Here is a 10957-nt window from a genome sequence, read left to right as displayed (position 1 = left end):
GGAGCACAGTGGCTATTCCCAGGCATAATCATGGTGCACTACAGCCTTGAACTCCTGGGCTCAAGCGATCCTTCTACCTCAGCCTCCCAAGGACCTGGGACCATAGGCATGCACCACTGTGCCTAGCTTTTGCCTGGTTTTGAACTGAGGCAGGATGACTTGAGCTCTTAGCCATTAATTGATGCTGTATCTCATTAACTGAGGGTTTGCTATGTGCTGGACACTGGGTTAATAGTGCCGAACATATTGTCATTTTTAATCTTCACAAACAAACAGTATTTGTATAGGAGTGTTTTCTTTTGTTTCTTTTTTTGAAACAGAGTCTCACTCTGGCACCCAGGCTGGAGTGCAGTGGCGTGATCTTGGCTCACCACAACCTCCGCCTCCCGGGTTCAAGGGATTCTCCTGCCTCAGCCTCTCAGGTACCTGCGATTACAGGCACGCACCACCATGCCCAGCTAATTTTTCTATTTTTAGTAGTAACAAGGTTTCACCATGTTGGTCAGGCTGGTCTTGAACTCCTGACCTCAGGTGATCCACCCACCTCGGCCTCCCTAAGTGCCATGTCCGGCTAATTTTTTTTTTTTTTTTTGAGACGGAGTCTTGCTCTGTCACCCAGGCTGGAGTGCAGTGGCGCAATCTCGACTCAGTGCAAGCTCCGCCTCCTGGATTGATGCCATTCTCCTGCCTCAGCCTCCGGAGTAGCTGGGACTACAGGCACTGGCCACCACGCCTGGCTAATTTTTTTGTATTTTTAGTTGAGATCAGATTTCACCGTATTAGCCAGGATGGTCTTGATCTCCTGAGCTCGTGATCCATCCGCCTCTGCCTCCCAAAGTTCTGGGATTACAGGCGTGTGCCACCGCGCCTGGCCTAATTTTGTATTTTTAGTAGAGATGGGGTTTCACCACATTGGCCAAGCTGGTCTGCAACTGCTGACCTCCTGTGATCCGCCTGCCTCAGCCTTCCAAAGTGCTGGGATTACAGGCATGAGCCACCTCGCCCAGCCTGTATAGAAATATTATTATCCCCAGTTGACAGAGAAATAAACTGAGGTTTTGAATGATGAAGTTTAGCCAAATAGTGGAGGCGCAAGATTCAAACTCAGGTCGGCTAGAACCCAAAGTCTATTAATGGGTGGATGTGGAGGTAGAGGGAGGACTGGTAAAATGTTTGCTGAATGAATGAATGGGGTGTGTGTGAGTGAAGAGACATGGATTCAGAGCCCGGGGTTCAGAGGAGGAGGGAGAGGGAGAAGGAGGGAGCCCTGGAGGCTGAATCCGCTCAGGCAACAAATATTTATCAGGTGCCTACTATGTACCCAGCACTGTTCTAGGGCACTTGCAATTAGTGGTGAACAACACGGTCTGTACTCCAAGAAGCTCATATTCTTGTGCAGAAAACAGAAATGAACAAGTAAACCCACAAGATCATTTCCCATGGTGGTGAGAGCTGGGATGAAAATAAAACAGCGTGGCAGGGAGGAGGCAAATGTGAGTCTGGAGGGTTCCTGGAGAATGGGGCCTGAGGCGTGACCACCCCCTTCCTCTCTGGGGGGACTGCCTGCCGCCCCCGCAGACACCCATGGTTCAGTGCCCTCTAGGCCCCTGCCTGCCCCAGCATCCCCTGCGCGAAGCTGGGTGCCCCGGGGAGTCTGACCACCATGCCACCTCCTTGCCTCCTCTTCTTCCTCCTCTTCCTCACCCCCATGGAAGTCAGGCCCCAGGAACCTCTAGTGGTGAAGGTGGAAGGTATGTCCAAATGGCAGAAAGGGAAGGGATTGAGGCTGGAAACTTGGGTTGTGGCTGGGTGTCCTTGGCTGAGTAACTTACCCTCTCTGAGCCTCCATTTTCTTATTTGTAAAATTCAGGGAGGGGTTGGAAGGACTCTGCCGGCTCCTCCACTCCCAGTTTTTGGAGTCCTCTGATCTATAACCCGGTGTGAGGAGTGGGGGGGCTTGGAAGTCCCCCCACCCATGCCCACACCTCTCTCCCTCTCTCTCCACAGAGGGAGATAACGCTGTGTTGCAGTGCCTCGAGGGGACCTCAGATGGCCCCACTCAGCAGCTGGTCTGGTGTCGGGAGTCCCCGTTTGAACCCTTCTTAAATCTCAGCCTGGCGCTGCCAGGCATGGGAATCCGCATGGGGCCCCTGGGCATCTGGCTTTTAATCTTCAACGTCTCTAATCAGACGGGGGGCTTCTACCTATGCCAGCCGGGGCCCCCATCTGAGAAGGCCTGGCAGCCTGGCTGGACAGTCAGTGTGGAGGGCAGCGGTGAGGGCCGGGCTGGCTGGGCTAGGGCAGGGGCAGGAGGAGAGAAGGGAGGCCACCATGGACAGAAGATGTCCGCAGCCGCAATGGAGCTGGAAAGAGGGGCTGGAGGGATTGAGGGCGAAACTCGGAGCTAGGTGGGCAGACTCCTGGGGCTTCGTGGCTTCAGCATGAGCTGCTTCCTGTCCCTCCACCTCTCACTGCCTTCTCTCTCTGTCTCTCTCTCTCTCTGAGTCTTTGTCTCTATTTATCTCTGCCTTTAAGTCTCTATCTCTCTCCCTCTCCTGGGTGTCTCTGCATTTGGTTCTGGGTCTCTTCCCAGGGGAGCTGTTCCGGTGGAATGTTTCGGACCTAGGTGGCCTGGGCTGTGGCCTGAAGAACAGGTCCTCAGAGGGCCCCAGCTCCCCTTCTGGGAAACTCATCAGCTCCCAACTGTATGTGTGGGCCAAAGACAGACCTGAGATCTGGGAGGGAGAGCCTGTGTGTGGCCCACCGAGGGACAGCCTGAACCAGAGCCTGAGCCAGGGTAAGGCGATGACTGGGGAGATGCCGGGAAGTGGGGGTCCAGAGACGGAGGGGAGAGGAAACTGAAGAGGTGTGAGACCCTGAGGATCAGGCTTTCCTCGTCTTATCTCTCCCTGCCCCAGACCTCACCATGGCCCCTGGCTCCACACTCTGGCTGTCCTGTGGGGTACCCCCTGACTCTGTGTCCAGGGGCCCCCTCTCCTGGACCCATGTGCGCCCCAAGGGGCCTAAGTCCTCATTGTTGAGCCTAGAGCTGAAAGACGATCGCCCAGACAGAGATATGTGGGTAGTGGACACGGGTCTATTGTTGACCCGGGCCACAGCTCAAGACGCTGGAAAGTATTATTGTCACCGTGGCAACTGGACCAAGTCATTCTACCTGGAGATCACTGCTCGGCCAGGTAGAGTTTTTCTCAACTGGGAGGCATCTGTGTGGGGGTACTGGCAAGAAGTGGAAGCCAGTCAATCTTAGGTTCCCCCAACTTGAGGGCTACTCCCAGCCTCACCCCAAACCCCAACTTCCACACAGAACATTGACTCCAAGTCTTTTTTTTTTTTGACGGAGTCTTGCTCTGTCGCCTAGGCTGGAGTGCAGTGGTGCCATCTCGTCTTGGCTCACTGCAGCCTCCGCCTCCCAGGTTCAAGCGATTCTCCTGCCTCAGCCTCCTGAATAGCTGGGATTACAGGTGCCCACCACCACACCTGGCTAATTTTTTTTTTTTTTTTTGAGAGGAGTCTTTCACTGTCACCCGGGCTGGAGTGCAATGGTGCAATCTCAGCTCACTGCAACTTTCACCTTCCAGGTTCAAGTGATTCTCCTGCCTCAGCCTCCCGAGTAGCTGGGATTACAGGCGCTCACCACCACGCCTGGCTAATTTTTTGTATTTTTAGTAGAGACGGGGTTTCATTATGTTGGCCAGGTTGGTCTCGAACTCCTGACTTCGTGATCCACCCGTCTCGGCCTCCCAAAGTGCTGGGATTACAGGCATGAGCCACAGGGCAGGGTCAGGCCTAATTTTTGTATTTTTAGTAGAGATGGGGTTTCTCCATGTTGGACCAGGCTGGTCTTGAACTCCTGACTTCAGGTGATCCGCCTGCCTTGGCCTCCCAAAGTACTGGGATTGCAGGCATGAGCCACCACACCTGGCCTAGACTTCAAGTCTTTCTTTCCTCGCTTCCAATACACTACTTTTCTGGGTCTTCACCTACCATTGCTTGTGCCTGCCCACCAGCTTGGGTGGAGTCTTCCTTCCTCCCCAACTCCTCACTTTTGGAGCCCTGGGCCCTCTTCTTATCCCTGTCTGCACGCTTTCCCATTTGACCTTGACTCCCAATGGCTTTTTGGGTCACTATGCCTTGGTGACTCTATTCCAGGCTCCATATTCAGCCGTCCCCTGTGCCATTTGATGTCCCATGGACACCTCAGGCTCAACAGATACAAAATCAAACTCAATGTCTTCCCCAAGTATAGTCTTCTTGGTGGCCCTGTGTAAGCAGAGGGCACCACCACCTGCTCCCTTGCCTAGGTTAAGAACCTGGGCATCCTTCCTTTTCCTCACCCTGTCCAGCAAACTGGTCACAGTGTTCTGCCAGTTCTCTCTCCTTCATACAATCCTATCATGCTATGCTAACCGCAATTCACAAACCCAACCCCAACTTTCACTCAAAACTTGATCCAAGCAACGTGCTGGATCCCAGCTGTAACCTTGCAAACTCAACTCTGCCCTTCACTTTGACCATGACTGTCCTTAATTGCAGCAGGAAACTGATCATCATGCTCTCCTCAATCCACACATTGCCTCTGAATACAGCCATGGTTTGTCTGTGATTTGCTCAAAAGACACTGCCTCATGTCATGTGCCAGGCTCTGTGACAATCCCTGACCTCCTGGGACATGACTCCTTAGAGAGAGGAGAGCCTTTCTCACAGTTTGGGATTTTGAGTCTGTCTTTTTTTTTTTCTCTTGAGACAGAGTTTCGCTCTTGTTGCCCAGGCTGGAGTGCAGTAATCTCCGCTCACTGAAATCTCCACTCCCGGGTTCAAGCGATTCTCCTGACTTAGCCTCCCAAGTAGCTGGGATTACAGGCGCCTGCCACCACACCTAGCTAATTTTTTTGTATTTTTAGTAGAGACAGGGTTTCACCATGTTGGCTAGGCTGGTCTCAAACTCCTGACCTCAGGTGATCCACCCGCCTTGGCCTCCCAAAGTGCTGGGATTACAGGCGCGGACCACCGCACCTCGCCAAGTCTGTGTCTTGCCTCTGTGCCCCAGACTTGCGGTTCTTTGAGATCTCGGGATTGGAACATAAGATGCCAGCCTGGGGTCCTCATCTCATAGCCCCTTCCCCCTAGCACTATGGCACTGGCTGCTGAGGATTGGTGGCTGGAAGGTCCCAGCTGTGACTCTGACTTATCTGATCTTCTGCCTGTGTTCCCTTGTGGGCATTCTTCATCTTCAAAGAGGTGAGTCATGTCCCCAGTGGGTCTGTCCAAACCCTACTCCATCTTCCCCAGGATAAGCCGGCTTTGGCCAGTCTGACAACCATCTTTCTTTCCTCCCATCCCTCCCTGCAAGACCCCAGAATCCTGTTCCCCCTAGTCTTCCTCTAGCCTCCCTCAAACTTCCCAAGCCTCTTGCATTTTTTTTTTTTTTTGAGACAGGGTCTCATTCTATCACCCCAGCTGGAGTGCAGTGGCACAATCTGAGCTCACTGTAACCTCTGCCTCCCAGGCTCAAGTGATTCTTGTGCCTCAGCCTCCTGAGTAGCTGGGACTACAAGTGTGTGCCAGTGCGCCTAGCCGATTTTTTATATTTTTTTTGTTTTGTTTTGTTTTGTTTTTGTTTTTGTTTTTTTTTTTTTTTGAGACGGAGTCTCGCTCTGCCGCCCAGGCTGGAGTGCTGTGGCCAGATCTCAGCTCACTGCAAGCTCCGCCTCCCGGGTTCACGCCATTCTCCTGCCTCAGCCTCCCGAGTAGCTAGGACTACAGGCGCCCGCCACCTCGCCCGGCTAATTTTTTTTGTGTTTTTTAGTAGAGACGGGGTTTCACCGTGTTAGCCAGGATGGTCTCGATCTCCTGACCTCGTGATCCGCCCGTCTCGGCCTCCCAAAGTGCTGGGATTACAGGCTTGAGCCACCGCGCCCGGCCGATTTTTTATATTTTTAGTAGAGACAGGGTTTCGCCACGTTGCCCACGCTGGTCTCGAACTCCTGAGCTTAGGCAATTTGCCGGCCTCATCCTCCTAAAGTGCTGGGATTATAGGAGTGAGCTACAGCCCCTGGCTCCCTCAAACTTTTTTTTTTTTTTTTTGAGATGGAGTTTTTGCTCTGTTGCCCATGTTGGAGTGCAATGGCATGATCTCGGCTCACTGCAACCTCCACCTCCTGGGTTCAAGCAATTCTCTTGCCTCAGCCTCCCTAGTAGCTAGGATCACAGGCGCCCACCACCACGTCCGGCTAATTTTTATATTTTTAATAAAGACGAGGTTTCACCATGTTGGCCAGGCTGGTCTCAAACTCTTGACTTCAAATGATCCGCCCACCTCGGCCTCCCAAAGTGCTGGGATTACAGGCACGAGCCACCGCGCCCGTCCCCCTTGCAATTTGAACTCCTGTCTCCTCTGTTGAACCAAGTGACCTCCCCAGTACCTGGCCCCACAAATCCTCATCCTGCCAAGCAGCCCCTCCTCTGATCACTCCCTTTAACTCCCACCAGCCCTGGTCCTGAGGAGGAAAAGAAAGCGAATGACTGACCCCACCAGGAGGTAATGCAACCAGTGCACCCCTCGGTAACACCTCCACCTTCATTCACTGTATGCCTTGCACTTACTGTTTCCTCTGCCCAGGGGTTCTTTGTTCTGTCTCTACTGTTTCAAATACTGCCCAACCTCAAAGCCCAGCTCCAAAGCTACTTCCTCTGTGAAGACCTCCTTGGAAATGATCATCTCAGACTCCTCTATTGGCTGTCCCAGCATAAGTGATCACGTTTAACCTCTGAAGGCCTGGACAGAATCTTGAGTGGGTCCGCCATTCCATTCCAAGTTGGCCCTCACTGTGCACTTCCCCTTCTCCCGCCAGGTTCTTCAAAGTGACGCCTCCCCCAGGAAGCGGACCCCAGAACCAGTATGGGAACGTGCTATCTCTCCCCACACCCACCATAGGCCTCGGTAAGAGGCACCGCCCCTCCAGCCTATAGCTCCGCTCCAGATCCAGGGCTCCACCCACACTGTCCTCATCCCTCCAATCCACTGTGTGCCATGGCTTCTGGAGCTCGGAACTCCGCCACCGGAAAGGGCAGTCCCGCCCATCTATGAGCCCCACCCCTAGAACCAGGCCCGGCCTCCAGGGCTCAGAGCCACGCCCCCAGGACCCAGAGCCTGAAGTCCAAATCAGGAGCAGAACCTCGCCCCAGAACTGAAGGCCTCTGCCCTAGATTTAGATCCCGCCCCATGGTTCAAGGCCAGGTTCCTAGACTCAGAGTCCATTTGCAGAGCCCAAAGCATTCTCTCCCCGTGCCCCGCCGCTTGGGCCCTTAGCCTTGACCGCCCCCATCTCTTCTGACCCCGTCTTACAACGTCTGCCCCTCTCGCCAGGACGCGCCCAGCGTTGGGCCGCAGGCCTGGGGGGCACCGCCCTGCCTTATGGAAATCCAAGCAGCGACGTCCAGGTGGATGGAGCCGTGGGGTCCCGGAGCCCTCCGGGAGCGGGTGAATGATTGGGGGAGGGAAGGGTCGTTCCCCACATGAAGGGGGTTGGAGCGGTCTGTGGCCCGAATAGTGGACTGGGGCCTGGAGGAGAGGGGGCGTGACTCGGTTCCCTATCCCTATCCCGAAACCCCTAGGCCCAGAAGAAGAGGAAGGGGAGGGCTATGAAGAGCCCGACAATGAGGAGGGCTCCGAGTTCTATGAGAACGACTCCAACTTTGGGCAGGACCAGCTCTCCCAGGGTAAGGCTGCCCTCCTCCGTGGCCCCCCACCTCTCTGCGGTGGCCTGTGGACTCCCATGGACACCCCTCCTTCTCCACCAGATGGCAGCGGCTACGAGAACCCTGAGGATGAGCCCCTGGGTCCTGAGGATGAAGACTCCTTCTCCAACGGTAACTTGGGGCCTTTGTGGGACCTCAGAGACTTAGGTGTAATTGCAGCGCTGTGACACCCCTAGAAGGGGTCCCTGGAGTTCTCTCTCTTCTGCCACAGCTGAGTCTTACGAGAACGAGGATGAAGAGCTGACCCAGCCGGCGCCAGGACAATGGGTGTGTGTGAGGATGGCAACAGTGGGGGGGAGGGGGGGGCGGGGGGAGGTGGAGGACGCCTGGAGGCCAGGAGGAATAGTAACCTCCCTCTTCCCTTTCCAGACTTCCTGAGCCCCCATGGGTCAGCCTGGGACCCCAGCCGGGAAGCGACTTCCCTGGGTGAGAGATACTTTCGACCAGACTGCCTTACCCAGCTTGGGTGACCTGGCCTCAGCTCTGACACCAGACCCAACTTTGACCTGACCTTGACCCCAAACCTGAACCCAGTCCTGAACTTGGATTTGACTCCTCTCACCTCAATACTACTCCATCCCCCATCCTGACCCCCAATATTTACCCCCTCCCTAACTATGAATATCAACACCGATCCTGATCCAGTATCAACCTGGACTTGACCTCCACCTCACCTCAGCCCCTCAGTGCAGACCTCAACTTGGACCCCAGCTCACTCTGCAGCTTCTTCATGACTCTGACTCCCTCCAGTTTTTTCTTTTTCCTTTTCTCTCTCTCTTTTTTTTTTTTTTTGAATTGGAGTCTCACTCTGTTGCCCAGGCTGTAGTGCAGTTGCCACCTCTACCTCCCAGGTTCAAGCGATTCTCATGCCTCAGCCTCCTGAGTAGCTGGGATTACAGATGTTTGCCACGACACCTGGCTAATTTTTGTATCTTCAGTAGAGACGGGGTTTCGCCATGTTGGCCAGACTGGTCTCAGACTCCTTACCTCTAATGATCTGCCCACCTCAGCCTCCCAAAGTGCCGGGATTACACGTGTGAGCCACCATGCCCAGGCCAGTTCTGTTCGTGACCCCTTCTCTAGCCATAATCTAACCCATATCTAACCCTGACTCTACAGCTAACCGGGGCCCTAAACCCGATGCTGACCGAATCACCCCTTCTCAGCACAGCATAGGTGATGCCCCTCACCTTCCTCTGCCCCTCATTCTTCCTCCTTACCATAGGCTGTACTTCCCGTGCCCTAGCCTCCAATTCTCCATCCCCCGCCCAAGCAGGGTCCCAGTCCTATGAGGATATGAGAGGGCTCCTGTATGCAGCCCCCCAGCTCCGTTCCATTCGGGGCCAGCCTGGACCCAATCATGAGGAAGGTGGGTGCTTCTGCCGCTGTCCCCTGCTATCCCCTGGGCTGACTTTGCCTCCCAGCCTACTTCCAGTGCCACCCATGTTCTCCTCCCTGGTCCTATCCAGATGCAGACTCTTATGAGAACATGGACAATCCCGATGGGCCAGACCCAGCCTGGGGAGGAGGTGGCCACATGGGCACCTGGAGTGCCAGGTGATCCTCAGGTGGCCAGGTGAGCTGAGACTGCCCCTAGGGAAAGTGGGGAGGGAGGGAGATAGGCACGGATGACAGTGGCTGCTGGCTTTCAGGGAGGGAGAGGGAACAGGGCTCCTAGGGCCTGGTGGGCAAGGGGAGGGCTGCTGGGCTTCTCCCCATTACTGTTTCTTCTTCATAGCCTGGATCTCTTCAAGTCCCCAAGATCCACACCTGACTCTGAAATCTGAAGACCTTGAGCAGATGATGCCAACCTCTGGAGCAATGTTGCTTAGGATGTGTGCATGTGTGTACGTGTGTGTGTGTGTGTGTGTATACATGCCAGTGACACTTCCAGTCCCTTTTGTATTCCTTAAATAAACTCAATGAGCTCTTCCAATCCTATGAAGTAGTGCCCTTGTGTGGGAAGGGAAGGAAAGGCGTCTTGAATCCCATGGAGGAGGGAGGGCTGCCTTCTGCATACAAAGGGCCTTTTCCCAGTGCGGTGGCCCACACTTGTAATCCCAGCACTTTGGGAGGTCAAGCAGGTGGATCATTTGAGGTCAGGAGTTCGAGACCAGCCTGGCCAACCTGGTGAAACCTCGTCTCTACTAAAAATACAAAAATTAGCCAGGTGTGGTGGCGAGCCTGTAGTCCTAGCTACTCAGGAGGCTGAGGTTGGAGAATCACTTGAACCTGGGAGGCGGAGGTTGCAGTGAGCGGAGATGGTGCCACTACACTTCAGCCTGGGCAACAGAGCGAGACTCCATCTCAACAAAAAATAAAAAGAAAAAGAAAACAAAGGGGCTTTCCGTTTCCATGGCCTAGCCTTCACCTGCTGCCCTCTTTTGCCCACTGCCAATGGATCCCTCACTATCAGCCCCCTCCTACCATCCAGGTACCCAATTATCATTCATTCAGCAGTTGCACGCTGGGTGCCCAGTGGAGAAAAAACAGCCCAGGAATTAGCAGTCTAGTTAGAAGATGCTATTCATTGTCACTGAGTACTTATTTATTGAGCATCTATTATACTTTTTTTTTTTTTTTTGAGACAGACTCTCGCTTTGCTGCCCAGGCTGGAGTGCAGTGGTGCAATCATGGCTCACTGCAGCCTCGACCTCCCAGGCTCAAGAGTTTCTCTCACCTCAGTCTCCCAAGTAGCTGGGACTACAGGTGTGCACCACTACGCCCAGCTCTATTTTTTTTTTTTTTGAGATGGATTCTCGTATTGTCCCCTGGGCTGGAGTTCAGTGGTGCGATCTCAGCTCACTGCAACCTCCGCCTCCCAGGTTCAAGCAATTCTCCTGCCTCAGCCTCCCGAGTATCTGGGGTTACAGGTGCCTGCCACCACGCCCAGCTAATTTTTCGTATTTTTAGTAGAGATGGGGTTTCACTATGCTGGCCAGCCTGGTCTCGAATACCTGGGCTCCAGTGATCCTACCAACCTTGGCCTCCCAAAGTGCTGAGATTACAGGCACCTACTACCACACCCAGCTAATTTTGTATTTTTAGTAGTGATGGGGTTTCCCCATGCTGGCCAGGTTGGTCTCGAACTCCTGACCTCAGGTGATCCACCTGCCTCAGCCTCCTAAAGTTCTGGGATTACAAGTGTGAGCCACAGAGTGCCCGATCTTACTATGTT

At 54.1% G+C, this 10957-nt stretch overlaps 1 protein-coding gene across 1 annotated transcript; it reads left to right on the top strand.

Moving 5' to 3' along the window:
- Positions 1-1431: 1431 nt before the first annotated feature.
- CD19 (CD19 molecule) lies at positions 1432-9720 on the top strand. The gene is given in 16 exon segments (XM_033217939.1): positions 1432-1751; positions 2008-2274; positions 2594-2797; positions 2919-3197; positions 5149-5259; positions 6511-6559; positions 6873-6961; positions 7388-7501; positions 7636-7740; positions 7822-7890; positions 7991-8029; positions 8032-8046; positions 8149-8205; positions 9056-9148; positions 9249-9355; positions 9518-9720. Coding segments are annotated over 15 exon segments (1671 nt in total). The 5' UTR covers positions 1432-1663; the 3' UTR covers positions 9341-9355; positions 9518-9720.
- The last annotated feature ends 1237 nt before the right edge of the window (positions 9721-10957 follow it).

This window comes from Trachypithecus francoisi, unplaced genomic scaffold (assembly GCF_009764315.1).
Source record: "Trachypithecus francoisi isolate TF-2019V2 unplaced genomic scaffold, Tfra_2.0 Lachesis_group10, whole genome shotgun sequence".
Lineage (NCBI taxonomy): Eukaryota > Metazoa > Chordata > Mammalia > Primates > Cercopithecidae > Trachypithecus > Trachypithecus francoisi.
The sequence above is the reverse complement of the archived record's forward strand: the minus strand, read 5'-3'. Positions and strand labels throughout refer to the sequence as shown.